Source organism: Bubalus kerabau, chromosome 1, assembly GCF_029407905.1.
Source record: "Bubalus kerabau isolate K-KA32 ecotype Philippines breed swamp buffalo chromosome 1, PCC_UOA_SB_1v2, whole genome shotgun sequence".
NCBI lineage: Eukaryota > Metazoa > Chordata > Mammalia > Artiodactyla > Bovidae > Bubalus > Bubalus kerabau.
In genome coordinates, this window is record NC_073624.1 from 175,757,792 (window position 1) to 175,785,623 (window position 27,832).

The 27,832-nt window shown below is 45.8% G+C and overlaps 1 protein-coding gene across 10 annotated transcripts; it reads left to right on the forward strand.

Moving 5' to 3' along the window:
• Positions 1 to 696: 696 nt before the first annotated feature.
• On the forward strand, positions 697 to 27,488 carry SMIM7 (small integral membrane protein 7). 10 transcript variants are annotated; one of them, XM_055541887.1, is made up of 6 exons: positions 697 to 1,114; positions 1,197 to 1,238; positions 1,731 to 1,783; positions 4,839 to 4,932; positions 6,687 to 6,777; positions 13,121 to 27,230. In XM_055541887.1, the coding sequence occupies exon 6, from the start codon at positions 21,670 to 21,672 to the stop codon at positions 22,615 to 22,617; it is 948 nt and encodes a 315-aa protein (XP_055397862.1). In that variant the 5' UTR covers positions 697 to 1,114; positions 1,197 to 1,238; positions 1,731 to 1,783; positions 4,839 to 4,932; positions 6,687 to 6,777; positions 13,121 to 21,669; the 3' UTR covers positions 22,618 to 27,230. The 10 variants fall into 10 exon arrangements, 7 of the variants coding, with proteins under 7 accessions (XP_055397862.1, XP_055397889.1, XP_055397881.1 ...); XR_008700837.1 differs by lacking the exon at positions 13,121 to 27,230 and adding an exon at positions 12,938 to 12,980 and having other exon boundaries at positions 714 to 1,114; XR_008700836.1 differs by having other exon boundaries at positions 715 to 1,114; positions 13,121 to 14,206.
• Positions 27,489 to 27,832: the final 344 nt, after the last annotated feature.

Consider the following 27,832-nt stretch of genomic DNA (forward strand, 5'->3'; position numbering starts at 1 on the left):
GTCGCTGTGGAGTGTAAGTTGGACACGGAATCTATCCTTGGAGGGGGGCGATATCCGTTCCTCAAGGAGCCCACTCAGGCAGGACGGATCATTCAGGACCCCACTCCTGCGGGGCTCGGTTAGGACCCACGTCCTCTGTGGAGCCCTTGGATCGAGACCTCCATCCCCCCGTGGGACCGGATCACTTGTGAACCCCATACTCCCGTGCCCCATAGGGTCTTTTCGGTCAGATTCCTCGTCCTCTATCGATCTGTCATGATTCCAGCTCTCTCTAAGTCATAACTTATGTCCCCCGCGAGGAATCACGTCCTCCGAGGGAACCGCTCAGTGGGAACCCCCGCCCCCGACAGCGCCCCCGGCTAGTGGGGATCTTGCCTTCCGTGGGGCCCAAGAGGAGGCCCTTTTGGAACCCAAAGTCGGGATGTACATGTTAGGGAGAGCCCACTGCGTCGGGATCATTCCCTTATGCAGTTTAATGATAAAAAAATCCCGTTTTTCCAAAGGCCGCATCCTTTGAGATCCTAGCTCAGCAGAAGGAAAAGCTGCTGCGCTAGTGGTGTGGAGCGCTGGTCACTCACACATGGGCGATAGGCTTCCAATCCGTGACCCAATCCTGCCCTCATATGGTTCCTTCCCGTTGGATGACGTCTGGTTCTCGCCCCGCCCTTTCTTGGTTACGTTCAAGGCCTGGGGGCTCAGATGGTGAAGAATATGCCTGCAATGCGGGAGATGTGGGTTCGAGCCCTGGGTTGGAAAGATTCCCGCAAGAAGGGAATGGCAACCCACTCCAGTATTCTTGCCTGGAGAAGTCCATGGACAGAGAAGCCTGAGGGGTTACAGTCCATGGGGTCGCAAAGAGTGGGACACGACTGAGCGACTAACACTTTAACTAACACTTTTCAAGCAAGGAGCGGCGCTGGCTCTTCCTTTAAGGGGCTTGGCCTGTAGAAGGCGGGACCCTGCCCGCCTTGGTCTTTGATTGGCTCAGCTCTCGCCAGAGCTGCTTCTAGATTGGTTGGCTCATGTGTCTCTCCCCTCCCTCCCCGAGGTTTCCGCTTCCTGTTCTCACAGACGCTCCGGCCGTAACGATGATCGGGGACATCCTGCTGTTTGGGTAATTAGGGGGACCAGAAGCTGGGACATGACGGCCCTGTACGGTGGGGGGCGGTCTAAGTAACCGTATTCTTCCTCTGCAGGACGCTGCTGATGAACGCCGGGGCGGTGCTCAACTTTAAGCTGTGAGTAGGCCGCGTTGGACCGTGGCTCCATCCGGGGGAACTGTAGCCCCGCCCCTGCGGGCGTGAGCCTGCCCTAGAACCCCGGCCCCGCCCCCAAGTCCCGGCCTCTAGTTCCGCCTCCATTCCGGTCCGTCCTTCTACGATCCTCTGCGCCAGCGCAACTTGATATCCGGACTCTTAGTTCCCCCAGTATCCCTCAGCTCGCACCCATGAGAGCCTCAGGCCCATCCCCCGAGCATCTCTTAGCTCTAACGTGTATCCTTAGCCCCACATCTGGCACCCTCGGACCACCGCCTCCACCCCGTCGATGGCTGTAGTCATAGCTATGATTGGCGGGGCAAGTGGTGGTCCAGGGAGGATCACTGAACTGCTCGAAGTCACAGCAAACTAGCGGTAGGGCTAGAACTCTCTTCTGAGCTGGGGATCAGGGCCTGGGGACCAAGTGATGTGTTTGTCCTATTGAAAGTGGACGCTGTCTGCTTCTCTTTGTAGGAAAAAGAAGGACACGCAGGGCTTTGGGGAGGAGTCGAGGGAGCCCAGCACAGGTAAGGCCTCCTATCAGGACTCTGAAATTGGTACATTTCAGAGAGGACAGTTTTTTTTCATCAGTTTTAAGTGTGTGTGGTGGGGGGTGGCCTGAGTTTGTGTTGTTCCTTCTACCCACCTTTGTCATCCACTTGTTTCTCTTACCAGGCCTCCTTGCGTAGGTCAGCACTCATATCACTTTTTACAATTATAATTTTCTTCTGTCTGCGCTATCATCTGGCTAATATCTGCTTCTCACACTTGATCTTAAGCTCCAGAAAAGAGGCTCCAGCTTGTTTTGGCTTCCTTGTGTCCTTGAAGTTCCAACATTCCAGTGTGAATGAGTGAATAGCCTCACAAATAGGTATTACCTTCAGAATGCTGTTGTTATTGTTCAGTTGTTCAGCTGTGTTCAGCTCTTTGCAACCTCATGAACCAGAGCCCCAACAGGGCCCCCACAGGCTTCTCTTTTCGTGGGATTCTCCAGGCAAGAATATTGGAGTGGGTTCAGAATGCTGTAGACCTGTTTAATTTTCAATTAGATTAATTTAATTTTCAATTAGATTAGCTTTCAAATAAGCCAGGAGATATCATATAAAAATTCAAATGTAAATCAGAACATTCTACAATTTGGAGATCAAGAGACCTTTTGGCATCTGTTGAATGGGAGTTGAGAAGCAGGACCCCATCGAAGTGGGGCCTGTGGACTCTAGCTTATCCCAGCCTCCGCCCCTTATCTTTATAGCATTTTACCCTCCTGGCCCCTGCTGGCCCTTAAATGTATACTTGCAGCTAAATTGACTCATATAACTATTTGGAGTCTAATGGGACCTGTACCTGACTATTATATCCATTCATCCATTCATTCACCTAGCATTTATTGAGCTCCTGTTATATACTAGCTACTGTGCTGGATGGCAGAAAGTGAACTAAAAAGCCTCTTGATGAAAGTGAAAGTGGAGAATGAAAAAGTTGGCTTAAAGCTCAACATTCAGAAAACGAAGATCATGGCATCCGGTCCCATCACTTCATGGGAAATAGATGGGGAAACAGTGAAAACAGTGGCAGACTTTATTTTGGGGGGCTCCAAAATCACTACAGATGGTGACTGCAGCCATGAAATTAAAAGACGCTTACTCCTTGGAAGGAAAGTTATGACCAACCTAGATAGCATATTCAAAAGCAGAGACATTACTTTGCCAACAAAGGTTCATCTAGTCAAGGCTGTGGTTTTTCCTGTGGTCATGCATGGATGTGAGAGTTGGACTGTGAAGAAGGCTGAGCGCTGAAGAATTGATGCTTTTGAACTGTGGTGTTGGAGAAGACTCTTGAGAGTCCCTTGGACTGCAAGGAGATCCAACCAGTCCATTCTAAAGGAGATCAGCCCTGGGATTTCTTTGGAAGGAATGATGCTAAAGCTGAAACTCTAGTCCTTTGGCCCCCTCACGAGAAGAGTTGACTCATTGGAAAAGACTCTGATGCTGGGAGGGATTGGGAGCAGGAGGAGAAGGGGACGACAGAGGATGAGATGGCTGGATGGCATCACTGACTCGATGGACGTGAGTCTGAGTGAACTCCGGGAGTTGATGATGGACAGGGAGGCCTGGTGTGCTGCGATTCATGGGGTCGCAAAGAGTTGGACACGACTGAGCGACTGATCTGATCTGTGCTGGATGCTGGGAACACAGCAGGGAACAAGACAGAGGTAATTCCTGCCTTTGGGTTGTGGTCACACAGAGTGGGACAAACAGTTCCTCAACAAAGAACAGACAGTAAAGGAGAAGATGTCGGATAGCAATGGGGTTGCTGGTCCAGCTTCCTTGTGTGGAGGGAAGGCCCTCTGAGGAGGTGGCATTGCAGCCAAGGTTATGGGTGCTATGATGGAGCATTGCATGGGGACAACAGGAACCCTGAGGAGCTGTGAATCTGAACAGACAGTCTGACAGCTCTCCTTTATCGGGGGCTTGCCTGGTGGTGGCTGCCTTGTTCGGTTCTTCCTACAGGTATTTCATTCCACCTCTGTTTCTAAAAGGTAAGGAGCATTTCCTGTGTTACAGATGAGGAAACTGAGGCTCAGAAGTGTAGCTCAACTTTTTTGTGGCTACCCAGCAAATCAGTGACAGCATAAGGATTTGAGCCTGGGTTTTTCTGTCTCCAGACATTGTCCTCTCAGTCACTAGACCATCCATCTGTTCAGTCATTCATACATGCATGCATTCATTCAGCAGTTGTGTATGTTGCTCACCCACTATGTGGAAGGGACTATTCTAGCTTGGAGGTAGCAGGAGCATTGATGACAAGGATGGTCAGAACAGCGACTTTCCTCTGACTGGGGGCTTCTTGCAAGGCTCCTTCAAGCTAGGACTCTGTGTGGGCTGTTGCCCCCACAGAGAATGCTCCTCTCTCTCCATCGTCTGCTTGGTTGACCCCTGATATCATAGTGACTGCATTTATCAGGAGCATGCTATATAATGGGCACTGTGCAGCGGCCTTCCCAGTCCCCCATCACCCCTATTTACACCTGAAGAAACTGGGGCATACATAGGCCCAAGTCACCTGTGCGGAAGGGCAGTAAACTTCTGCCCATATTTAACATCCGAGCCTCTACACTTTCTCAGTGAGACTTGTGACCCCACCCCCATCCTGACGCATGCCAGGTTGGGTAGCCCATTATAGCTCCACAGCACTCATAGTGAATTATCAGTTATGTGGTTACTTGTTTAGTATTTGTCCTCCCTGTGAGCTCCTTGGGGCGGGGATACCCGTCTCATTCCTCCCTGTACCCCCTAGACTAGTGGCCTTTAATCAGCCTTTGTTGAGAGGGAGAGAGGCCATTTTTGTGATCCTGGGCTCAGAGAAGGGCCTCACCAAGCAGTGCCTTGCAGACATCCTGGGGATGGACCTGTCTCTGACATTTGCAGTCCGTGCTGGGACTCAACACTATGGAGGGTGTGTTACATGTCACTAACCCCGTGACTTGGACAACACTGTTGTTTAGTCACTCAGTTGGGTCCGACTCTTTGCAACCCCATGGACTGCAACCCACCAGGCTCCTCTGTTCATGGGATTTTCCAGGCAAGGATACTGGAATGAGTTGCCATGCCCTCCTCCAGGGGATCTTCCCCACCCAGGGATCAAACCTACGTCTCCTGCGGCTCCTGCATTGCAGGTAGGTCCTTTACCACTGAGCCACCAGGGAAGCCCCTTTGGACGGTGCTGGACTTGTCTAAACTATGTTGAGCAAGCCCTTGTGCTGCTTCTGTGCTTGGATGGTGCAGCAGCGCCAAGTGGCCATCATGTTGGGTTGCTCTGGAAGTTTCCGAGCTCCTGCCTGGTATTCCATACTTCCCAGACAGCCCTGATCTGTGGATGGCACTTGGGGTGCCACCCTTGTGGAACACCCAAACCCCAGAGGAAGGTTCTGGAATCCAGATCTCTGGAATCTTTTTTTCCCCTTAATATTTATGTTTTGTAGTTGTGTCAGATCTTAGCTGTGGCACGCAAGATCTTCACTGTGGCATGTGGGATCTTTCGTTGTGCGCAGGCTTCTCTCTAGTGTGCTGTATGGGCTCAGTAGTTGCAGCACGGCCTCTGTTGCCCTGAGGCATGTGGGATCTTCTTGCCCCAACCAGGGATCTAAGCTGCATCTCCTGTATTGGAAGGCAGATTCTTAATCCCTGGACTGCCAGGGAAGTCCCTCTGGAGTCTTCATGTACCAAATTCCCTCTCCTTGGAGTGGTTTCTATTCCTTGGCATCAGTGTGTACTAGAGTAAGTCGTCACAAAGCAGAACTGTCGTTTTACTTGCCGGAATTACTATGCTTTTTCAGTTGTAAGGGGTTTCCCTGGTGGCTCAGATAGTAAAGAATCCATCTACAATGCAGGAGACCAGGCTTCAGTCCCTGGGTCGGGAAGATCCCCTGGAGAAGGGACTGGCTACCCACTCCAGTATTCTTGCCTGGTGAATTCTATGGACAGAGGAGCCTGGCAGGCCACAGTCCATGGAGTCCCAAACAGTTGGACATGACTGAGCAACTAACACTATCACTTCAGTTGTAAATCCTGGAAACCAGCTCAAAATGTGTAAAGCGAATTGAAACATCCAAGGGTAGCGTGGTCTTCAGACACATGTGTATTCAGGGCTTAAACCAGACCGTAGCACGTGACCCTCCCCAGCTCTTCTTCCTCCTGGGTTGGTTTTACTCTCAGGCTGGCTTGTGCTGATAAAGATGACCCTTGACCCACATTTTTTCTGTGGAGGGCCAGATCATAAACAGTTGAGGCTTTGTGGGCCATCAGTCTCTGGTGGAACACTTCACCGCTGTGATTTGGAAGCTGCCATGGACAATATGTAAATGAATAGGCATGGCTGTGTTTTAATAAAGTTTTATTTACAGACATTAAAATTTGAATTTCATGTAATTTCTTGTGTCTCTCACTAAACGCTTTGTTGATTTTTTTTTTTTTAATCATTAAAAAAAAAATTTCTTCACTCATGGGCTATACAAAAGTAGGTAGCAGAGGCCTGTTTTGGCCTGTGGACCAGCCATGGTTTTCCAACCCTTGCCTTAGAGAACTGGGCTTCCATCTTCACAGCCCAGCAACCCTGGCAGAAAGCAGGTGCCTCTTTCCCAGTGGTTGGGGCCAAAGTCCCAGGGCCAGCTCTCACTGGACAGATTTGGGTCACGTGCTCTTCCTGAGCCACTCAGAGGCTGGGGGCTTGGTCCTCTTTGGGGGTTGGTCAGTGGCATCGATAGCCTGCGTGCTCAGGGTTGGGGAACAGAGGTGGCCCAAAGGAAAAGCCACGCTGCTGCTGGAATACGGGGGCAGTGGGTGCGGGGCGGGCAGGGACCCCAGAAGTACACTGCAGTGGTGAAAACAGAAGTGTTAGCAGTGCTTGTGAAAATGCTTTCTGACTTCCCAGGTGACAACATCCGGGAGTTCCTGCTGAGCCTCAGATACTTTCGAATCTTCATCGCCCTGTGGAATGTCTTCATGATGTTCTGCATGATCGTGTAAGTCCAGCCCGCCTGTCTCCTCTGTCATTATTGTTCTCAGTGTCATTCTCTAGAATGATCCCCCTGGTGGTCGTTCTCTGTCCTCCCAGTCTGCACTTCTGTGTCATGCTTTCTGCTTTCAAAGTAACTCTCTATGCTCGAGAGGGAACTGGGGTCTACACGAGTTAAATTATGTCCCTGCAGTCCAGGCTGAAGCTTTGATTAGAACATGGCGTTCTCCAAGTCCTGGCTGTGCCTGGGGCCTTGACAGGAGCTGCCAAGAGATGCCTTCCCTGGAGCCTGTGGCTCCGTCACCTCTTGCCAGCTCTGTTGTGCTTAGCCTATGCTTGGCGTTGGCCAAAGTGGAAAATATGGCTTGAGAGACCAGTGTGCTGCTGGGTTTTGCTCCCACCCTGCTGGAAGCCAGCAGAAGTGTATTCAGAATTTATTTCTGTTTTTTATGCCTATTTATATTTTTCTCATTAGGTGAAAAATATCCAGTTGGATTGGTTTTCCTTTCAGTGTCAGGGCCATAATTCCAATACTGCTGTTAATGAATTATGAGACTCAGGGGAAAAAAAAAACAAGAGAATCAGGGGTTCTGGGGCATGCTGGGCCCACCCCTGTGTCCTTTCTCTAAAGAGGAAGAGAATGAAAAGTTGGCTGTCTTGAGTCATTGAGATGCTGAATTTGCGGTTGCTGGGTGGTCCTTGTGTCAATCAAGTAGCTGTTTAAGAGGATGATTCTAGGGTGTCGGAGGTCAGGTGAGCAGGGGTTTTTGTGGCATTAGAAAGTATTTTAGAGGCCAGAAAGAGGACTGTAAAGTATGCCTGACAAGTATTAATTGCTTACTTGTGTCTTGACTCTCTGCAACTCCATGGACTGTAGCCTGCTAGGTTCTTCTGTCCATGGAATTCTCCAGATAAGAACACTGGAGTGAGTTGCAATGCCCTTTTCCAGGGGATCTTCCTGACCCAGGGATCAAATCCAGGTCTCTTGCATTGCAGGCATATTCTCTAGTGTCTGAGCTACCAGAGAAGCCCAAAAATATGCCTGGAAAAACCCCTTTGGGGAGTTTGGATGAGGCCTACCTAGGTACAAAGAGGGCTCATGAAGAGATCAAGGAATTTGCAGGAGTGTAGGAAGTATAACTAAGTCCTCACAGAAAGTAGAAGTGTTGGGGAGCTCCTCCTTCATTCATTTATTAGCATTTATTCACAAGTGTCTGTTGAGGGCTGTGCTCCAGGATTACAGTTGAGACCGAAACAGCCACAGTCCCTGCCTTCAGTGAACGCACTGTCGCTCAAACGGTTAAGAATCTGCCTGCAATGCAGGAGATCCAGGTTCAAACTGTGGATCAGAAAGATCCACTGGAGAAGGAAATGGCTACCCACTCCAGTATTCGTGCAGACTTTTTAAATTTTTAAAAAGTCCTAAAAAGCTTGAATCAACCCTGAATTTTCATTTTCACTGATGGAGGGCTACAGCCCATGGGGTCGCAAAGAGTGAGACACAACTGAGCAACTAACATTTTTATTTCAGCGAATGCACAGAATAAGAGGGGCATAGCAAGAAAATAGGAAGAAAAATCAATTACGAGGTGGAGAATTGAAGGGGGAGGCTCCCGGTTTAGGATGGTCAGGGAGAGGCTAAGAAGATGCCATTGAAATCAAGACCTAAAGAACGAGAGGAAATCTGCCATTTACAGAGCTGGAGAAAGGCATGGTAGTGCCAGAAGTAGCATGTGAAGGTTCTGGGGCAGGAGAGAGCTCATTATGTTCTCATCATTTCCTCTGTCCATCGGCTTCATCGTCCTTTCCTACCTGACCAGCTTTCTTCACTACTTGCCTGCTGGCTTGTGACCATCAGGATGGTAGCCTCAGGCTTCGTAACCTCTCAGCTCAGCCCAAGGCTAGCTTAGCCAGTAGCCCAGGATCCTGATTTTGATTGTGACTTTTTATAGATCCCTGACCTAGGCCAACTCTTTTCAGCCTGTGCTCTAAGTGAGGGAAGCTTCTCCAGAAAGGGCTCTGTCAGGGAGGTAGCGACCAGCTTTTCCAGGATGTTAAAAAGTGGAAATCACCTAAATCTCCAAGAATAGGAGAAGAGTCAGGTAGCTCAAAAGATACTCATATGACCGATGGTGATGACACCATCATTGATAACATGTCTACATAGAATTTTCTTCTTTTTTTCTTTTTGGTCATGCTCCATGGTTTGTGGGATCTTAGTTCCCCAACCAAGAATAGAACCTGGGCCCTCGGCAGTGCGAGTGTAGAGTCCTAACCACTGGACTGTCAGGGAATTCTGCCTCCCCACTGCCACCCACACGCACACCCAGGAAAATGTTTAGAAAGTAAAAAAGGTGGGATATCACCTGTAGGTACACTGTAGCGTCACACTCTGGCGTTGTGACTTGCACACAGTAACGCTGAATAAATGCTGAATGAGTGAGTGGGGGAAGCAACTGCCAGTGAGGAATCGGAAGGATCTAGTCCAGCCTGTCCACTGAGGTAACCGTGCTGTGACTGCTGAGGAAGTCAGCGGGTCCAAGGGGATGGTTCACTATTCTGTACACTCACTTTTATAATTGTTGGAGCTGAGCTCAGTTGGAAATTTTTAAAAAGTCCTAAAAAGCTTGAATCAACCCTGAATTTTCATTGGAAGGACTGATGCTGAAGCTGAAGCTCCAATACTTTGGCCACCTGATGCGCAAAGCTGACTCATTGGAAAAGACCCTGATGTTGGGAAAGACTGAGAGCAGGAGGAGAAGGGGGCGACAGAGGATGAGATGGTTGGATGGCATCATCGACTCAATAGACATGCTGGTGCTGCTGCTGCTGCGTCGCTTCAGTCGTGTCCGACTCTGCGACCCCAGAGACGGCAGCCCACCAGGCTCCCCCGTCCCTGGGATTCTCCAGGCAAGAACACTGGAGCGGGTTGCCATTTCCTTCTCCAGTGCATGAAAGTGAAAAGTGAAAGTGAAGTCGCTCAGTCATGTCCGACTCTTAGCGACCCCATGGACTGCAGCCCACCAGGCTCCTCCACCCATGGGATTTTCCAGGCAAGAGTACTGGAGTGGGGTGCCATCACCTTTTCCCAATGGACATGAGTTTGCTCTAACTCCAGGAGATAGTGAAGGTCAGGGAAACCTGACGTGCTGCAGTCCATGGGGTCACAAAGAGTCAGACATGACATAGTGACTGAACAACAACAACAAAAAGCTTGAAATATAGGGAGAAGTGGAGAAGGAAATGGCACCCCACTCCAGTACTCTTGCCTGGAAAAGCCGGTGGATGGAGGAGTTCTGGTAGGCTACAGTCCATGGGGTCACAAAGAGTCAGACACTACTGAGTCACTTCACTTCACTTCACTTCACTTCACTTCACAGGGAGAAAGGTGTCTGAATGTTTAGAGACCAAGGGCACTGATATCTGCAACTTTGAAACATATCTAAAATTATGTAGATGGATAATTGGGTAGATAAACGGATAGATACATGGTAAAGTGAAGTGTAATTGCAGAATGTAGGTCCTGTAGAATGTAGGTTTGTGGGTGTTTGCTGAACTGTCCTTTTAACTCTTCTTTATGTTGAAATATTCATAAAAAAAATTATGGGCAGGGGAAGATAGGGAGAAAAGGAAAGTGTCAAACCATGGAAAAAGATTTTAAGTAAAAAGTGGAAGTCAGTCTTCACAATTCAGTATCTTGTAGTACTCTCATATGGTTGTGCAACCATAACCTCTAATTCTAGAATGTTTTCACCCGCCGCAAGGGAAACCCACTGCCCATTAAGCAGTTCCTTCCCGTTCCTCCCTTTCCCACCCTTAGGCAGCCACTGATCTCCTTTCTGTCTCTACGGGATTTGCCTGTCGTGCATATTTCACACTGGTGGGGTCATTATGGCTGCCTGTGTCTGGCTGCCTTCATTCAGCATAACATCTCCGTTCTCCATGTTGTAGCGTGTGTCACTATTTCATTTACTTCTGTGACTGAATAATAGTCCATTGTATTGAGATGCCGCAGTTTGCGCATCGGTTGGTGGATATTTGAGATGTTCCCACTTTTTGGCTATTTTGAATAATGCTGATACAAACATTTGTGTACAAGTGTTTATACAGATTTAAGTTTTCAAATCTCTGGTATATACCCAGGAGTGGAATTGCTGGGTCATATGGTAACTATATTTATCCTTTTGAGGAACCGCCAGACTCTTTTTCAAAGTGGCTCAGCAATTTACATTCCCACTAGCAGTGTCTGACGGTTCCAATTTCTGCATGACCTTGCTAATGCTTGCTATTGTCAATCTTTGTGATTATAGCCTTCCTGATGGATGTGAAGGTTGATTTACATTTCCCTGACAGTTAATGACATTGAACCATTGGCCATTTGTATATCTCCTTTGGTGAAATGTCTGTTTAGATCTTTTACCAGTTTTTAGTTGGATTTTTACTAAAGTTATAATTGTAGGGGTTCTTTTTACATTCTAGATACCAGTCCCTTATCAGGTAAATGATTTGAAAGTATTTCCTCCCATTTGGTGGATTGTCTTTTCAGTTTCTTGATGGTGTCATCTGAAGTGCAAAATTCTACAAATTTGATGAAGTCCAGTGTGTCTGTTCGGAGAAGGCAATGGCACCCCACTGCAGTACTCTTGCCTGGAAAATCCCATGGGTGGAGGAGCCTGGTGGGCTGCAGTCCATGGGGTCGCTAAGAGTCAGACACGACTGAGCGACTTCACTTTCACTTTTTACTTTCATGCATTGGAGAAGGAAATGGCAACCCACTCCAGTGTTCTTGCCTGGAGAATCCCAGGGACGGGGGAGCCTGGTGGGCTGCCGTCTGTGGGGTCGCACAGAGTCGGACATGACTGAAGCGACTTAGCAGCAGCAGCAGTGTGTCTGTTTCTTTTGTCGCTTGTACTTTTTGTGTTATAGCCTCAAAGTCATTGCCTCATCCAAGGCCTCCTGGTGGCTCAGACAATAAAGAGTCCACCTTCAATGTGGGGTACCTGGTTCGATCCCTGTGTTGGGAAGATTCCCCTGGAGAAGGGAATGGCAACCTACTCCAGTATTCTTGCCAGGAGAATTCCATGGACAGAGGCGGGTCAGAGGAGCCTACAGTCCGTGAGTCGAAAAGAGTCAGATACGACTTTCACGTCACTTTTCAACCCAAGGTCACAAGGACTTCCACCTAAAAGTTTCTTGTAAACGTTTATAGTTTTAATAATTAGTCTGTGATCCATTTTGAGTGAACTTTTGTGTATGGTGTGGAGTGGGGATCCAGCTGCTCTCGTTTGTATGTGGTGTGACTCAATTGTTCCTGCCCCATCTGTTGTTAGTTTTTCAAATAACCGTTTTATCTTGGAAGGAGTTAGGTTTATAGAAATGTTGCAAAGATAATACAGAGAATTCCCTTATTCTATTAATTGACAGCACAAGGGTTAGTGGAGTCGACCGTCCTTGAAGTTGAAGATCCAAGTGTAACTTGACAGTTGGCCGTCCATATCGGCAGTCCTGCATCCACAGGTTCAGCCAACCTTGGATCGTGTAGTACTGCAGTCCTTACTGTTGAAAACAATCCAGTCAACCAGCTTTGGGTCATGTAGCAGTGCAGTATTTCCTGTTGAAAAATCCAGTCAACCAAACCTTAGATCCTGGAGTACTGCGGAATTTACTATTGAAAAAAAAAACAAAATCCACGTAGAAGTGGTCTGGTACATGTTCAAACCTGTGTTGTTCAAGAGTCAACTGTGTAGTTTTCCCCTGTAGGCCTGTATCATAACCTATATACCCATTCCCAAACTTCATGAACATTTATACAGTTTCTAGGCCTCTCTTGTTCCAGATTTTTTCGGTTAACAGTTCTCTAATACTTGTTTACTCAAAGGTCTTTTTCATTTATGAAAGTCACCACTGACTTGCAGTGATAGAGCATGGGCTAAAATAAAATGTACGTACTTTTTAGAAGAGTTACTTTTTTTAAAGTGTACAGTTGAGTGTTAAGTGTGTTTACATTGTTGTGTAATAGAGCTACTTGTAAAATCAGAAAATGGTGTAAAATAATCTTAGTATGTTTCTGACTCTTTGTGGTCCCATGGACTGTAGCCCATAAGGCTCCTCTGTCCATGGAATTTCCCAGGCAAGAATACTGAAGTGGGTTGCTTTTCCTACTCCAGGGGATCTTCCTAACCCAGGGATTGAACCTGCCTCTCTGAGTCTCCTCCATTGGCAGGTGGGTTCTTTACTACTGGTGCCACCTGGGAAGCCCATAGTAATGGTAACCAGAAATTATTTCCTGACAGCGTTTTCAAGCCTACGGCTTCCCATCCTCATGGAGGTTTGTCCTCTAATTTTTCCAGGCTGTTTGGTTCCTGAGCTCCAGATGCAGAACTGAGAACACACCTTCTGAGTCTCTCTTCTTCCGTTCCTGACGACTTCAAGAATGTTTCTGACCAGAAACCGACTGACCTTCCCAGAAAGTCCAAGCTTGTGGTGGGTGGAAAAGATGTTCGCCAAGATGCACATGGTTTCCCAGCCACATCGCTGTTTTCTTTTCAAAGATGTTTTCTTTGATCGCTGCCTTGGAATGCTGTCTACTTAAGGAGTCTGAGGAGAGTGTATGTAAAGGGCTGGGATAATATTGCATTCCCCAAAGATAAAAGAACCTATTTAATCAGAGCAGAATCTCTCTTCTACCAGGCTTTCCCTGGAAACCCGTTTCTGTGTCTTTCTTGGTTTATTTTCAATAACCATCCTTTTTTGGTTCGAGTTATACGGATTTGTAAAAATCTTTCTTACCAGGGATCTGAAGCAGAAAGGTTGGCTTTTTGGTTTGATGCAGCCTCTTATTGGACTGTGTTTGTGATGACTGAGCAAGTTCATTGTTGCTGGGTCAGTGTCCAGATTCCTTCCCCATCACAATGGTTTGTGCTCGGCCACATGGTACCACTAAGGTTGCCCCAGGACTTCGAGGGTGAAGTATTACTGGTTCCCATGGAAGAGAGGTACAGAACAGTTGGCAGGGTGGATGGGGGTTTTATGAGAAACTTTGCCTTGCCTGGAAGCCCTCTATTAAAGTAACTTTTGGGGACCATTAATTGTAGAGTTTTTAGAATGAGAGTGATTTATGTGGTGGTACTGGGATCCAGTTCTGAAAGCTTGGTTTTGGGGGGTCTGCCTTTTAAGTGGATGATTTCAAGATTGACAAACTATAAGCCTCATTTGAGGAAATACAGCATTTTGCACAGAAGCTTCTTTGAATCCGAGTCTGAATTTTATCACCAACATGGCTGTCTGGTGGTCAGCACCTGGATCCTGCAGGTGTTTGATTTATTTGTTGTGATGTGTGAAATCCAAGCTTGTAGGTAACCTGGTGGGAGGAAAAAATAAATATGCAGGCTTTTAGAACTAAGTAGGATTGAAAATAAAGCTCATTTCTAAAGAGGGCCTTTTGTTTATACATTTTTTTAGCCAAGAAGTTGACTTTCGTATTTTCCTCATTATTTTTTTGTCACTGTCACTGGGTTGTTTAAAAATTATTTTATTGAAGTAGAGTTGATTTAAAATGTTGTGTTAATTTCTACTATAGAGGTTGACTTTCAGTTTGAGTTGTTGCAGATTACACTGTGGGAAACACCTTGGGTTTGTTTTATTATGGATGCTTTCAAAAAGTTAGAGAAACATCGTTAGATATTCCTTTTCAGGTTTTGTTCAGTATGTGTTGGGCAAGAATTGGGCGATTAAGATTTTGATGGGCTGCACCTGGAAGAGTAGAATGAGTGAGAGATGATGGAGGGGTTTTGCTAGGCCAGGTCGCAATCACTTATTCTGTTGCTCAGCTAATTCATTCTGTTGGGTTGGCCAAACGTTTCTTTCAGGTTTCTCCATAACATCTTACAGAAAAACCCAAACAAACTTTTTGGCCATCCCAAGACTTCATTTTTGGCCCTCCCAAGACTTCATTTGGAAAAGGAGATGGCAACCCACTCCAGTACTCTTGCCTGGAGAATCCCATGGAGGGAGGAGCCTGGTAGGCTACAGTCCATGGCATCGCAAAGAGTTGGACACGACTGAGCGACTTCACTTTCACTTTCAATACTTCATTGCTTCTGTCATTTATTCCCTGATCAAATCCAGGCTGAGCATCATCCCATGGTTTGTAAGTTGCGGGGAATGGGGCTGCTGAATTGAGCTTCACCCAGGCTGGTATTCTCTTCAGCAGGAACAGACGTGCCAAGATCTTGGCTGGTCAGTCCTCAAGCCATATGAATGGTGCAAGGAAACCTCTTTGCCTTATTCAGACCCGATGCTGAGGTTTCAATGAAGCGAGGCATTTGTGCATCATGGAGATGAATCGAACTCAGAGAAGAGAATGCTGTCATTGAGATTTTGCTTCAATAGTTGTATTTTTCTCTGGCGAACTATTATCTCATTGTTCAGTTCTTACGAGCAATGGAGCTTTGGGGGATGCACATCAAAGGCTGTTATACATTTTTAAAGTAGCAACTCGTGGATCTGTATCTTCAGGAAGCTTTTCAGGAACCCACGTTAGCACCAAAGGTTACCTGAGTTTGAGTTTAGGGTGCATAGGACCCTACAGCATGCAAGTGCTGGTGTTCTGAGTCTGAAGATGTGGGTTCAAATCCAATCTCTGTGTCTTGCTAATGGGACCTTGACTGATTGCTTCTTCCCTGAAAGCTTCCCTATAAGCTCCTTCTTCCTTGACTGATTACTTCTTTCCTGTAAGCCTTCCCTTAAGCCATTTTAAAGAGTTTTCACATCTTGAAAATGGGCTTGGGGGAGGAAAAAAGGGGGAGAAGTTTCTTGGCGGTCTAGTGGTTAAGATTTCACCACTTTGACCACTTTCAGCACTTTGACCACTGTGCCCCCAGGTTCAATCCCTAGTTGGGGAACGCGGGTCCCCCAGGCCGTGCGGTGTGCTCTCGGGTTAGCTGTCAGGTGCGGTCGACCTGAAGGCGGGCCAAGTGCTGGGCTGGCGGCCTGGTCGGCACTCAGCGCGAATGTGCCCTCACCATCTGAGTTTCCCCCTTCTTGCCTCGTTCATTCAGACAGTCCCCGCACAGACTGTGAAAAGAGCACCCACGTGATTTCAAACAATTGGAAACAACGTCCAGCATGGAAGACCTTTTATGTCTTCCCATTCCTTTTCTAGCATTTTCCTTATATATATTGGTAGTTTCTACAGTGGATAAGGCAGTTTGGGTTCTGCTGTTTTAAGTATAGTTGATTTGTAATGTTACAGGTAGATAGCAAGGTGATTCAGTTGTATACGTATCTATACATTCTTTTTCTGATTCTTTTCCATTATGTTGTTCTCTGCGCTATACAGTAGGGCCTTGTTATTTATCTCTTTTGTATATAGTAGTATGTATCTGTTAATCTCAAACTCCTAATTAATTCCTTTCCCCCTTGGTAACCATAATTCTGTTTTCTGTATCTCTGAGCCTCTGCTGTTTTCATTTCAGCATCATTTCCTTCATATTTTCTGGGCTGCCAGAGAGGTCTCATCATTCTCGTTTTTAATTCCCGTGGAGCTTCAATAAATCTCTCTAACCTTGGCCCTCTCATGTGTACTTTGAACTTGTGCTGTGCCCGCCGTTATAAAGGCCACCGTGGGCACCATTGTGGCTCTGCCGGCTTCTCTCACTGCTGATTCCCAGAGCACCCAGGAGGGCTCCCTTGTCAGGTGCCACCACCGTGGCTTCTGTTTGTTTTATTTTCTTTTAAAGTTTCTTACTCCCAATGCCCGTTCATTGTAGAAAAATTATGAAGTACAGCTTTGCTTATTATAAGGGGAAAAATCACCCATAATCACTTTCCCCCAGGGAGTATCTCTCTGGGTACGCATTCTTCTGGCTCCTTTTCCACACATGTGCATTGGATATGGTGGATACATTTTACTCTACACAAATGGTTATTTGTGTATCTTCTGGCCTGCTTTCCTCACCTAATAATATGACCACATTTCTGCATTTTTTTTCCCCATGATACCATTCTTATTAATTGCAAGTAAGCCATTGTGTGGATATACCATAATTAATTTAACTGGTCCCCAGCTGATGGAGACTTGAGTTGTCTTTAGTTTTTGAGTATTATAAATAACACAGCAGTGGACATCTCAGTGTATCATCCCTAGTGGTTTTTTGGAGTCACTTTAAAAAAGAATTTCCACTCCCTATCTTGTAATAACTTATAATGGAAAAGAATCTGAAAAAGAATACACATACAAAACCACACAAATATATATATAATGGAATCACTTTGCTGTACACTGGAAACTAACACAACATTGTAAATTCACTATACTTCAATTAAAAAAAAAACCTAGATATCAAAAAAAGATAGGATGGTAAAATGACTAAGCTTACAGCTACTGCTGCAACTTACATATAAAAAACACAAACATTTTGACAGCTTTAGGTTAAGAACCGCCCCCACCCCTGGAAATGCATCTTAGGCACCTTACTTCTTGTTTTTGTTAATATTCATTTGCTCCTATGGTATGTATTGTTTATGCATACATACATAATACTTAACATACATACCAAAGAACTTGGTTCTAAGTCCCTGTCATCTGTGACTGGGAGCAGTATCTGGCACTTAAGCGGATTAAATTTGCTTAATCTGTGAGCAAGGATGAGGTTTTCAGCTCCACCCAGATAACTGTCTTAGGCAACAGCAGCTGACCTCATACCAGCTGGCTTTTCACCTTTGCTTGATAGTTAACCATCCTCGGTTCAGTTCAGTTCAGTTCAGTCACTCAGTCGTGTCTGACTCTTTGCAACCCCATGGACTGCAGCATACCAGGCCTCCCTGTCCATCACCAACTCTCGGAGTTTACTCAAACTCATGTCCATTGAGTTGGTGATGATCCAACCATCTCATCCTCTGTCGTCTCCTTCTCCTTCTGCCTTCAATCTTTCCCAGCATCAGGGTCTTTTCCAGTGAGTCAGTTCCTCACATCAGGTGGCCAAAGTATTGGAGTTTCAGCTTCAGCATCAGTCCTTCCAATGAATATTGAGGACTGATTTCCTTAGGATGGACTGGTTGGATCTCCTAGCAGTCCAAGGGACTCTCAAGAGTCTTCTCCAACACCACAGCTCAAAAGCATCAATTCTTCGGCGCTCAGCTTTCTTTATAGTCCAACTCTCACATCCATACATGGCTACTGGAAAAACCATAGCCTTGACCAGACGGACCTTTGTTGGCAAAGTAATGTCTCTGCTTTTTAATAAGCTATCTAGGTTGGTCATAACTTTTCTTCCAAGGAGCAAGTGTCTTTTAATTTCATGGCTGCAGTCACCATCTGCAGTGATTTTGGAGCCCTAAAAAATAAAGTCTGTCACTGTTTCCACTTTCCCCATCTATTTCCCATGATGGGACCACATGCCATGATCTTAGTTTTCTGAATGTTGAGTTTTAAGCCATCTTTTTCACTCTCCTCTTTCACTTTCATCAAGAGGCTCTTTAGTTCTTCTTCACTTTCTGCCGTAAGGATGGTGTCATCTGCATATCTGAGGTTATTGATATTTCTCCTGGCAATCTTCATTCCAGCTTGTGCTTCATCCAGCCCAGCATTTCTCATGATGTACTCTGCATATGAGTTAAATAAGCAGGGTGACAATATACAGCCTGGACGTACTCCTTTTCCTATTTGGAAGCAGTCTGTTGTTCCATGTCCAGTTCTAACTGTTGCTTCCTGACCTGCATATAGGTTTCTCAAGAGGCAGGTCAGGTGGTTTGATATTCCCATCTCTTTCAGAATTTTCCATAGTTTATTGTGATCCATGCAGTCAAAGGCTTTGGCATAGTCAATAAAGCAGAAATAGATGTTTTTCTGGAACTCTTCCTTTTTCCGTGATCCAGCAGGTGTTGGCAATTTGATCTCTGGTTCCTCTGCCTTTTCTAAAACTAGCTTGAACATCTGGAAGTTCACAGTTCACGTATTGCTGAAGCCCGGCTTGGAAAATTTTGAGCATTACTTTACTAGCATGTGAGATGAGTGCAATTGTGTGGTAGTTTGAGCATTCTTTGGCATTGCCTTTCTTTGGATTGGAATGAAAACTGACCTTTTCTAGTCCTGTGGCCACTGCTGAGTTTTCCAAATTTGCTGGCATATTGAGTGCAACACTTTCACAGCATCATCTTTCAGGATTCGAAATAGCTCAACTGGAACTCCGTCACCTCCACTAGCTTTGTTTGTAGTGATGCTTTCTAAGGCCCACTTGACTTCACATTCCAGGATGTCTGGCTCTAGGTGAGTGATCACACCATCGTGATTATTTGGGTCGTGAAGATCTTTTTTGTACAGTTCTTCTGTGTATTCTTGCCACCTCTTCTTAGTATCTTCTGCTTCTGTTAGGTCCATACCATTTCTGTCCTTTATGGAGCCCATCTTTGCATGAAATGTTCCCTTGGTAGTTCACAGAGCAGACCCAATTTTAGTTCCCTGGATAGTTAGGGGGGAAATCGTTGCCGGGCTCCCTGGGATTCCTCTTAAGCAGCTGCAGGAGATGTGATAATGAGATTGGCCCTCCTCTGAAGTGGTTAGATTTGAAAAGCCAGGGAGGCATTTCCTGTTCATGTCAAGCATTTTCATTAGCTCCTTCTTAACCAAATCTGAGTTCATGAAAGATTTGACAAACTACCTGATGTTTTCCTATGTTGATGCAAGACATGTGCTGTTTGTGTATTAAGCAAAAAGCAAGCTATTTAAAAAAAGGGGTGGGGGAGGGGGACTTCCCTGGTGGTCCAGTGGTTAAGACTCCATGGTCCCAGCACAGGGGGCCTGGGTTTGATCCCCGGCCCAGGAACTAGATTCCACATGTTTCAGCTAAAGCCCAGCATAGCCATATAAATAAAAATAAAACATAAATATTTTAAAGAAAAGATATAAATTCTACCTGGGGGTTTGTTTTCACCATTCCCTTGATTTTCATTATGCAGAGGAAGGCACTTTATCCCCTTCAAGCCCGTTTTTGGCACTTGAGAGTTCCTGGAAAGGAGTCTGGTTAATAGCAAGTGTTCCTGGATGAGAAATTGGGCAAAAGGATCTGTAGCAAACTGGAAATTCAAAGTCTACATTTTTCAGTAAAAAACAGCAAGAGCTCATCAGTGTCTGCCCCCTGGCTTTCTTTCTGATTGGTTGGTTGGTTTGTGGCTGGGCCAGGGCTTGGCAAGCCGCTTCCCACACCTGGCTTCCCTCCTGTCCTCTTGCTGCCCGCCACCTGGCTCGTCGTGGTCTAGGAGGTGCAATCGTCTGTTTTTAAGTGGTTGAAAAGCAAATCAAGTCGGAAATGGAAAGGAAATTCATGTTTTTTCATCCATAAAGTTTTATGGGAACTTTGTTTCACACCCATTTGTTTGTGTATCACCAGTGGATGCTTTCAGACCGCAAGGACAGAATTGAGTCCTTGAGACAGAGGCCATTTAACCCACAAAACTGAACATGTTGACTGGCTGACCATTTACAGAAGGGTTGCCTGCCCGTCCTGGGACTGGACAATTAAAAACAAAAAGGATGTATTATGGGTGGGTCTTACTCGTTTGTGTCTAGCCTGCATTAGTGTCAGTGGCTGTTCGTGGTATAGACGGGTTTCCCCGTGGTGCCAGAGGTAAAGAGCCCACCTGCCAATACAGGAGGTGTGAGGGACTTGGGTTCAGTCCCTGGGTCTGGAAGATTCCCTGGAGGAGGAAATGGCAACCCACTCCAGTATTCTTGCCTGGAGAATCCCCATGGACAGAGGAGCCTGGCGGGCTACAGTCCACGGGGGCCACGAAGAGCTGGATGTGACAGAAGTGACTTTGCACACATGGGCCGCAAGAGTGAGTGTGCTGGAAAGGTTGTAGAGGTTATTTGAGGGGGAGTAGAGCATGGTGCGTTTAGTTAGAGTTTATTGTGTGAGTCAGAAAAAAGATGGTAACGAAGGTTGCAGTGGAAAGCACGGTGGAGATCTGGCTGAGCCCCTGGCTCTGGCACTGACAGACCGTGACTCGGGGCTGCATCTTGGCTTCTCTGTGCCCCCACGTCCATGTCTGTGATATGGAGACAGCAAAGGAGAGAGCTTAGACACGTGTCTGTGACCTGCCTGATGTGGGGCAGGCACTCAGTGAAATGATGTCATTTCATTAGGGCCAGCACATTTTAAGTAAATATTTTAATATTTATGTATTAATTGGTTTTTGTTACTACAAGCGGTCTTTTCTCTAGCTGAGGGGAGTGGGCTTCTCACTGTGGTAACTTCTCTTACTGGCTCTAGACACGTGACCTTCAGTAGCTGTGGCACAAAGGCTTGCCCCACGGCATGTAGAAGCTTCCCAGACCAAAGATCAAACCATTGTCCCCAAAACTAGCAGGCAGATTCTTAACCACCAGGGAAGTCCAGTACATTTATTAAAAGACATCCTCAACAGGGTTTTGTGAGGCTTAATTGAGATGAGGTCTTTGTCTTCTCTCCCTGCCATAACGAAATATCACAGACTGAGTGGCGTCAACAACAGACATTTCTTATCTCATAGCTTTTGGAGACTGCAGGTCCAAGAGCAAGATGTCAGCAGTGTTATTCCCAGTGAGGCCTCTTTGCTCAGCTTGCAGATTGCCACATTCTTGCTGTGTCCTGACGTAGCCTTTTACAGCTTTAACATGAATTTGGACAGGGGCACAATTCAGTCCATAGTAGATGGTCAAGGGTCTAGGCTGTAGTAGATACTCAACAGCTATTAGTTCATCTATTTGGCTAAAATAGTATGCTTTGAGGCATTAAAAAAAGTAATTTTTTTTTTAAATAATTTTTTTGGGTTTGTTTTTCTGGTGTGTTGACCAACAACCCAATCCAAAAAATGGGTAGAAGATGTACTTAACAGACTTTGCTCCAAAGGAGACATCCAGATGGCTAATAAATACATGGAAAAAAAATGCTCAATATTGCTTATTATTAGAGAAATGCAAGTCAAAACTACAGTGAGGTTATCACCTCATACTTATGAGAACAGGCCTCAGAACTTGTGGTGCAGAGGCTCAGCTGCTCTACAGTGTGTGGGATCCTCCTGGATCGGGGATCAAACCCATGTCTCCTGCATTGGCAGACAGACTGTACCCCTGAACCACCAGGGAAGCCCTAACACAGCACATTTATTATCTCACAGTTCTGGAGGTTCAATTCAGTTCAGTTCAGTTGCTCAGTTGTGGCCGACTCTTTGCGACCCCAAGAACCGCAACACACCAGGCCTCCCTGTCCATCACCAACTCGTGGAGTTTACTCAAACTCATGTCCATCGACTCGGTGATGCCATCCAAGCATCTCATCCTCTGTTGTCCCCTTCTCCTCCTGCCTTCAATCTTTCCCAGCATCAGGGTTTTTCAAATGAGTCATCTCTTCGTATCAGGTGGCCAAAGTATTGGAGTTTCAGCTTCAACATCAGTCCTTCTGATGAATATTCAGGACTGATTTCCTTTAGGATGGACTGGTTGGATCTCCTTACAGTCCAAGGGACTCTCAAGAGCCTTCTCCAACACCACAGCTCAAAAGCATCAATTCTTCGGCGCTCAGCTTTCTTTATAGTCCAACTGTCACATCCATACATGACCACAGGAAAAACCATAGCCTTGACTAGATGGACCTTTGTTGGCAAAGTGATGTCTCTGCTTTTTAATATGCTGTCTAGGTTGGTCATAACTATTCTGCCAAGGAGTATGAGTCTTTTAATTTCATGGCTGCAGTCACCATCTGCAGTGATTTTGGAGCCCCCCAAAATAAAGTCTGCCACTGTTTCCACTGTTTCCCCATCTATTTGCCATGAAGTGATGGGACCGGATGCCATGATCTTCGTTTTCTGAATGTTGTTAGAAGTCCAAAATGAATCTCGCTGGGCTAAAATCAAGGTGTTGGCAGAGCTGGTTCTTTCTGGAGGCTGTAAGGGAGAATCTGTTTCCCTTCCTTTCCGGCTTCTATAGTCTCTCTGCATCCTTGTTTATGGCCCCTTCCTCTGTCATCCCAGCCAGCAGGGGCTGGTCTGATCTTTCTCATGATGCCTTCTCTCTCATTCTGACTCTCCTCCTCCCCTCTTCCCCATTTAAGACGGCTGTGGCTACACCAGGAACATCTTTCCATCTTAAGGTCAGCAGAGTCGCAACCTTCCTTTTAGGCATGTGTGCAAAGTCCCTTCAGTCATGTCCAATTCTTTGCAACCCCGTGGACTGTAGCCCACCAGGCTCCTCTGTCCATGAGATTCTCCAGGCAAGAATACTGGAGTGGGTTGCCATTCCCTCCTCATCTTCCCAGCCCCAGGGACTGAACCTGTATCTCTCATGTCTCCTGCATCGGCAGGCAGGTTCTTTACCACTAGGGCCACCTGGGAAGCCCCGTTCCTTCCATCTGCAATCTTAATTCTCCCTGGACATCAAACACTATTTACAAGTTCCAGGGATTAGGACAGGGCTATCTTGGGGGCTGGCTTCCCAGGTGGCTCAGCGGTAAAGAATCTGCCTGCCAGTGCAAGAGACACAGGTTCAGTCCCTGCGTCGGGAATATCCTCTGGAGAAGGAAATGGCAACCCACTCCAGTATTCTTGCCTGGGAAATTCCATGGACAGAGGCGCTACCATCCATGGGTTTTGTAAAGGATTCAGACAGGACACATCACATCAAATCAATGGGGGCCTGAGGCATGGGGTATTACTCTGTCTGACAGTAAAATTTGGTTTTGCAGACAACACCATCTCTTAACTATAGAACTTGCATTTGCTACACACAAAACCACACAAACACATGGGCCTGGGTGAGTGGTTTCTTTTTTCCCTTTTTTTGTCTTAAACTCATGGAAAATTTCAAATGCACACAGAAGTATACCAATGCAGAGATTCCATGTACCCATCAGGGGATGATTTTTAAGTCGTTCTCATATTTTGCTGTACTTGACTAATTGTCTATACTGCAAATATCTATTACTCGTGTAATCAGGAAAGAAAAGAAAAACCACAAAGAAGTAAACATCTGAGCATCCAGGAAACATGAGGAAAACCAACACTGCGTTTTGAGGTTAAAAAGGAAAAAGATGCAAATAGAGCTTATTAGAACCTCCATCCTTTTCTGCAATCATCACCCGTGAGCCTGAGTGGTAGGCAGAGATCAGGACATTCTCAGGGCAAGCGAGATCTCAAATCATATAGGCTTGGGTAGGTCAGACCCTTCCAATAGAACCTGCTTGCGCTTGTCTCCTGACCTTTCCCCCTTAAAGTTGCTTTGAGATAAGAGAGTCTTGTCTGGGCCATCTGATGCAATAATCCAGTTCTGCTTTAAGGCAAGTAGACTATAGTTGCCTGGATGGTGGGTGGGGGTGGGGGATGGGTGATCCCAGGTTTGACCACTTTGCATCAAAATTGTACTTTCACTTGGGAGTTTGTGATTCAGCGACCCTGAAAAGCTGAAAAGTGCATGGAAGGTTCAGGAAAGGCCAGAAGAAATTTTGATAAATGACCTGGTCCTGTGCATGTGTTTTTGTGTGTATATTTCTGAGAAGTTACATTGGGAATCTTTTCCTCCTGGCTTCCATGTGCTTCCATTTGCCGCCCCACCCCCAGAGGTCAGTCTCCTCCACATCAACCCCTTGACTGTCATCTGCTCTTTAGGGAAATGGCTTATACCTGATTAGGTTCCTGTGTTTCCCCATGAGTCTGGGAACCCTGAGCTCTGGACCACAGTCATCATCTTGCCCCTCTCAACTTAAAAAATAGTCACAACTTGAAAGTTGACAGTTATGTTTTATTCAGTGGGAAGTTTTAGGACTTCAAGCCCAGGAGACAGCCTCTCAAGTAACCCTGAGAGAGCAGCTGCAGGGAAGCAAGGGGAGGAGCCAGGTTATGAAGTTGTACAACAATGGACACGTAGCCTGAACATAAAGAGATTATTGTTAATTAAAGGAAACCTGCTATCTAAAGTGAAGGAATTTAGCGCTTTTCTATGAAGGGGAAGATGCAAGAGTCTGGGCTCACTGAAATCATGCCTTCTATAAGTATCTCAGGGAAGCCTGGCACGCTGCAGTCCATGGGGTCACAAAGAGTCAGACGTGACTGAGTGACTGAACTGAACTGAATATGTGTCTCAGCTGTCTGGGGCCAGTGTCCTATGTTTTTTTTACATTCCAAGTTCCCCAGTGCTGCCTCATGGCTGCAGGGTCACAGGTATTGTTTTCTTTCCTGGTTGCCCTTAGGGTTCATAAATTCACTGATTGTGACCGCCTTGTTTATTGATATGGCAGGACTACTCCATTTCTCACTCCCAATCCAGCCACATGACTCTGATCAGGTCTTCTGAGGAGCCAAGTCACCCAGTTGGAGAATTAGGTGACCAGCATGACAGACAGGAGTGGAGAAAACCCACTTAGCGATGGCGAGAAATAAGGCTGGCCAGGAACATGGGAAATGCACATGTATGGTGTGTACCAGTGTGTGACGTGTGGTGTGTGACAGGAGGACCTCAGTAGGCCAAGGACTTAGGCAAGATGAACTACGAGACCACTGCAGTTTTAGAGCAGGCAGAACAGTAAGATTCAAACCCTGTGTTACAGCTGCCTGGAGTAGAAAAGGCCAATCATGGATAAAAGCTACAATACCGTTATCCTTTATCCTGCAGTTCCTTCACTGAACTTATTTTACTTTTGTAGACACTAAAATAAAACAATTCACTGGAGAATTAGTGGAGTGACTGATTTTGTTTCTTTGCTCCTGAAAGTAATTGAGAGAACAGGAAACTATAGTAAACAAAAGAATAGCCTCTAATTCAATCTAACAGATGATTAGATCATCACAATCAAAAGATTAGGTTATTTGAGCATTTCAATAGATTATACAGTATTTTAATAAGATTAAAAAAATTATACAACTTTTAAAGGTTTCTTTTCTTTTACAAAATTACTAGCTATATTCCCTGTTGTACAATACATCCTTGTAGCCTATCTTATCCCCAGTAATTTGTACTGCCCACTCCCCTACCCCTATACTGCCCTCTTTCCACTTCTTTTTATGATTAAGTAATATTGCAGTGTATAGCCATCGACTTCATTTATCCAGTAATCAGTGGATGGGCATTTGGTATTTGCATGTTGAACCTATTAAGGATAGAACTATTACAGACATTCACCTGTACCCGTCCATGCCAATGTATATTTTCATTTTTCCTGTGGTGGTCGAAGGAGTGGAATTGCTGAGTTATGTAGTAACTCAGGCCTTCTTAAAGCTTTACTTTGGATCAGGCAGAGTGGCTTTGACTGCGTCCCCTAGACCAAAGTGAGTTGCAGACCTCCACACAGAGTCAAGAAGAGCCTTACAAGGGTCTTGACTGTCCAAAGGGCTTGATCAGGGCCCTCATGTCAAGCCCTCAGAGTGGAACCTGACACATAGGAGGTACTTGATAAATATTACATACTCCCTGTTGTCATTCTCCTGATTACTAAGAATCATACAAAACTGAGGCCCATAGGGAAAACATAAACTGTCAGGACTTAGGTTGACAACCATCAGGCAGCCTGGCAGCAGATCCGTCCTCAGGATTTTGGAGATTATTACAGATTAGCAGTATTTGAGTCAGAAAGTGAGAACTAGAGGCTACTAGAGGTCACAGTGACCACCAGCACTGAACAAGATCATCAGGAGGCATCCCATATTCGTTCCAGAAAATGTGGAACTTCAGGCAAAATCGTCAGAATAAAAAGCACCTGTAAGAGATAAGTGCTTTGGTTTCTTTCCTTCCAGTATTTTTTCATGAATTATGTGTGTAAGCATATATTGCATATCTTAATAAAACTAGATTGTAAGATATAGTTTATATGTTGCATTTCATCATTTAACATTAATTTAGGAGCATTTTCCCATATTATTCAGTATTGGTTTATAATGGCTACATGATCTAGCTAGCTCTATGTCCTTTTACTTAGTAATTTGGAAAGTTTATAATGACACAGCTTGGTGAATTTCTACATGTTGCACACATCCATAAGACAAGACCACCACCCAAATGGAATTTACAGGATTCTTTGATCTCTTCTAGTCTATAACCATCCCGTTTTCATGAAATGATTCCCAGTTTATCTATATACCACCTTATCACTGGACACATAGGTGGCTTCCAATCTTTTGCCCTTATAAAGATGCTGCTGCATTGATCTTCCTTGTACGGACACATTTGTATCTGACTGCTTTCTCTGGATACATTTCTAAAAGTTGCAAAATCCTGAGTCAGAGGGTGTGAATGTATAGCTCTCAGTTGACATGCTGCATCCATGTCAATCCTGTTACTTCAGAATTCTCCTCCCTGTGCTTCTGCTACACTTTGCCTGGACAGTGCAATTATGGTATTGTATTAATGAGCCCCTAACCCGTTTTTAGGACTTGGCTTCAAAACTAGCTCCACAGGGGACTTCCCTGGTGGTGCAGTGGTTAAGAATCTGCCTTCCAATGCAGGGCATGCAGGTTTGATTCCTGGTCGGGGAACTAAGATCCCACATGCTGCAGAGCACCTAAGCGCGCACCCCCATGCCACAAGAGAAGCCCGCTCATGGCAACAAAAGATCCTGAGTGCCACAACTAAGACCGGTTGCAGCCAAATAAATGTTTCAAATGGGTAACTACATATTCTCCATACGTCTTGTGTGTGCCCATGTTCATCCTCATGTGTATATTTAATGCAATACTTCATTTATTAAATATTTGATCCTCCACTGTGTGACAGATCTGCATAAATATGTCTGGGTGTGTGTATACAACTACCATGTATCTGGATGAGACATTCATTCACTTACTTCACATGTATTTAATAAGCACTCTTCTATCTACTGGGCTTTTCTGATAGCTCAATTGGTAAAGAATCTGCCTGCAATGCAGGAGACCCCAGTTCAATTCCTGGGTTGGGAAGATCTGCTGGAGAAAAGGATAGGCCACCCACTCCAGTATTCTTGGGCTTCCCTTGTGGCTCAGCTGGTAAAGAATCTGCCTGCAATGTGGGAGACCTGGGTTTGATCCCTGCGTTGGGAAGGGAAAGGCTACCCACTCCAGTATTC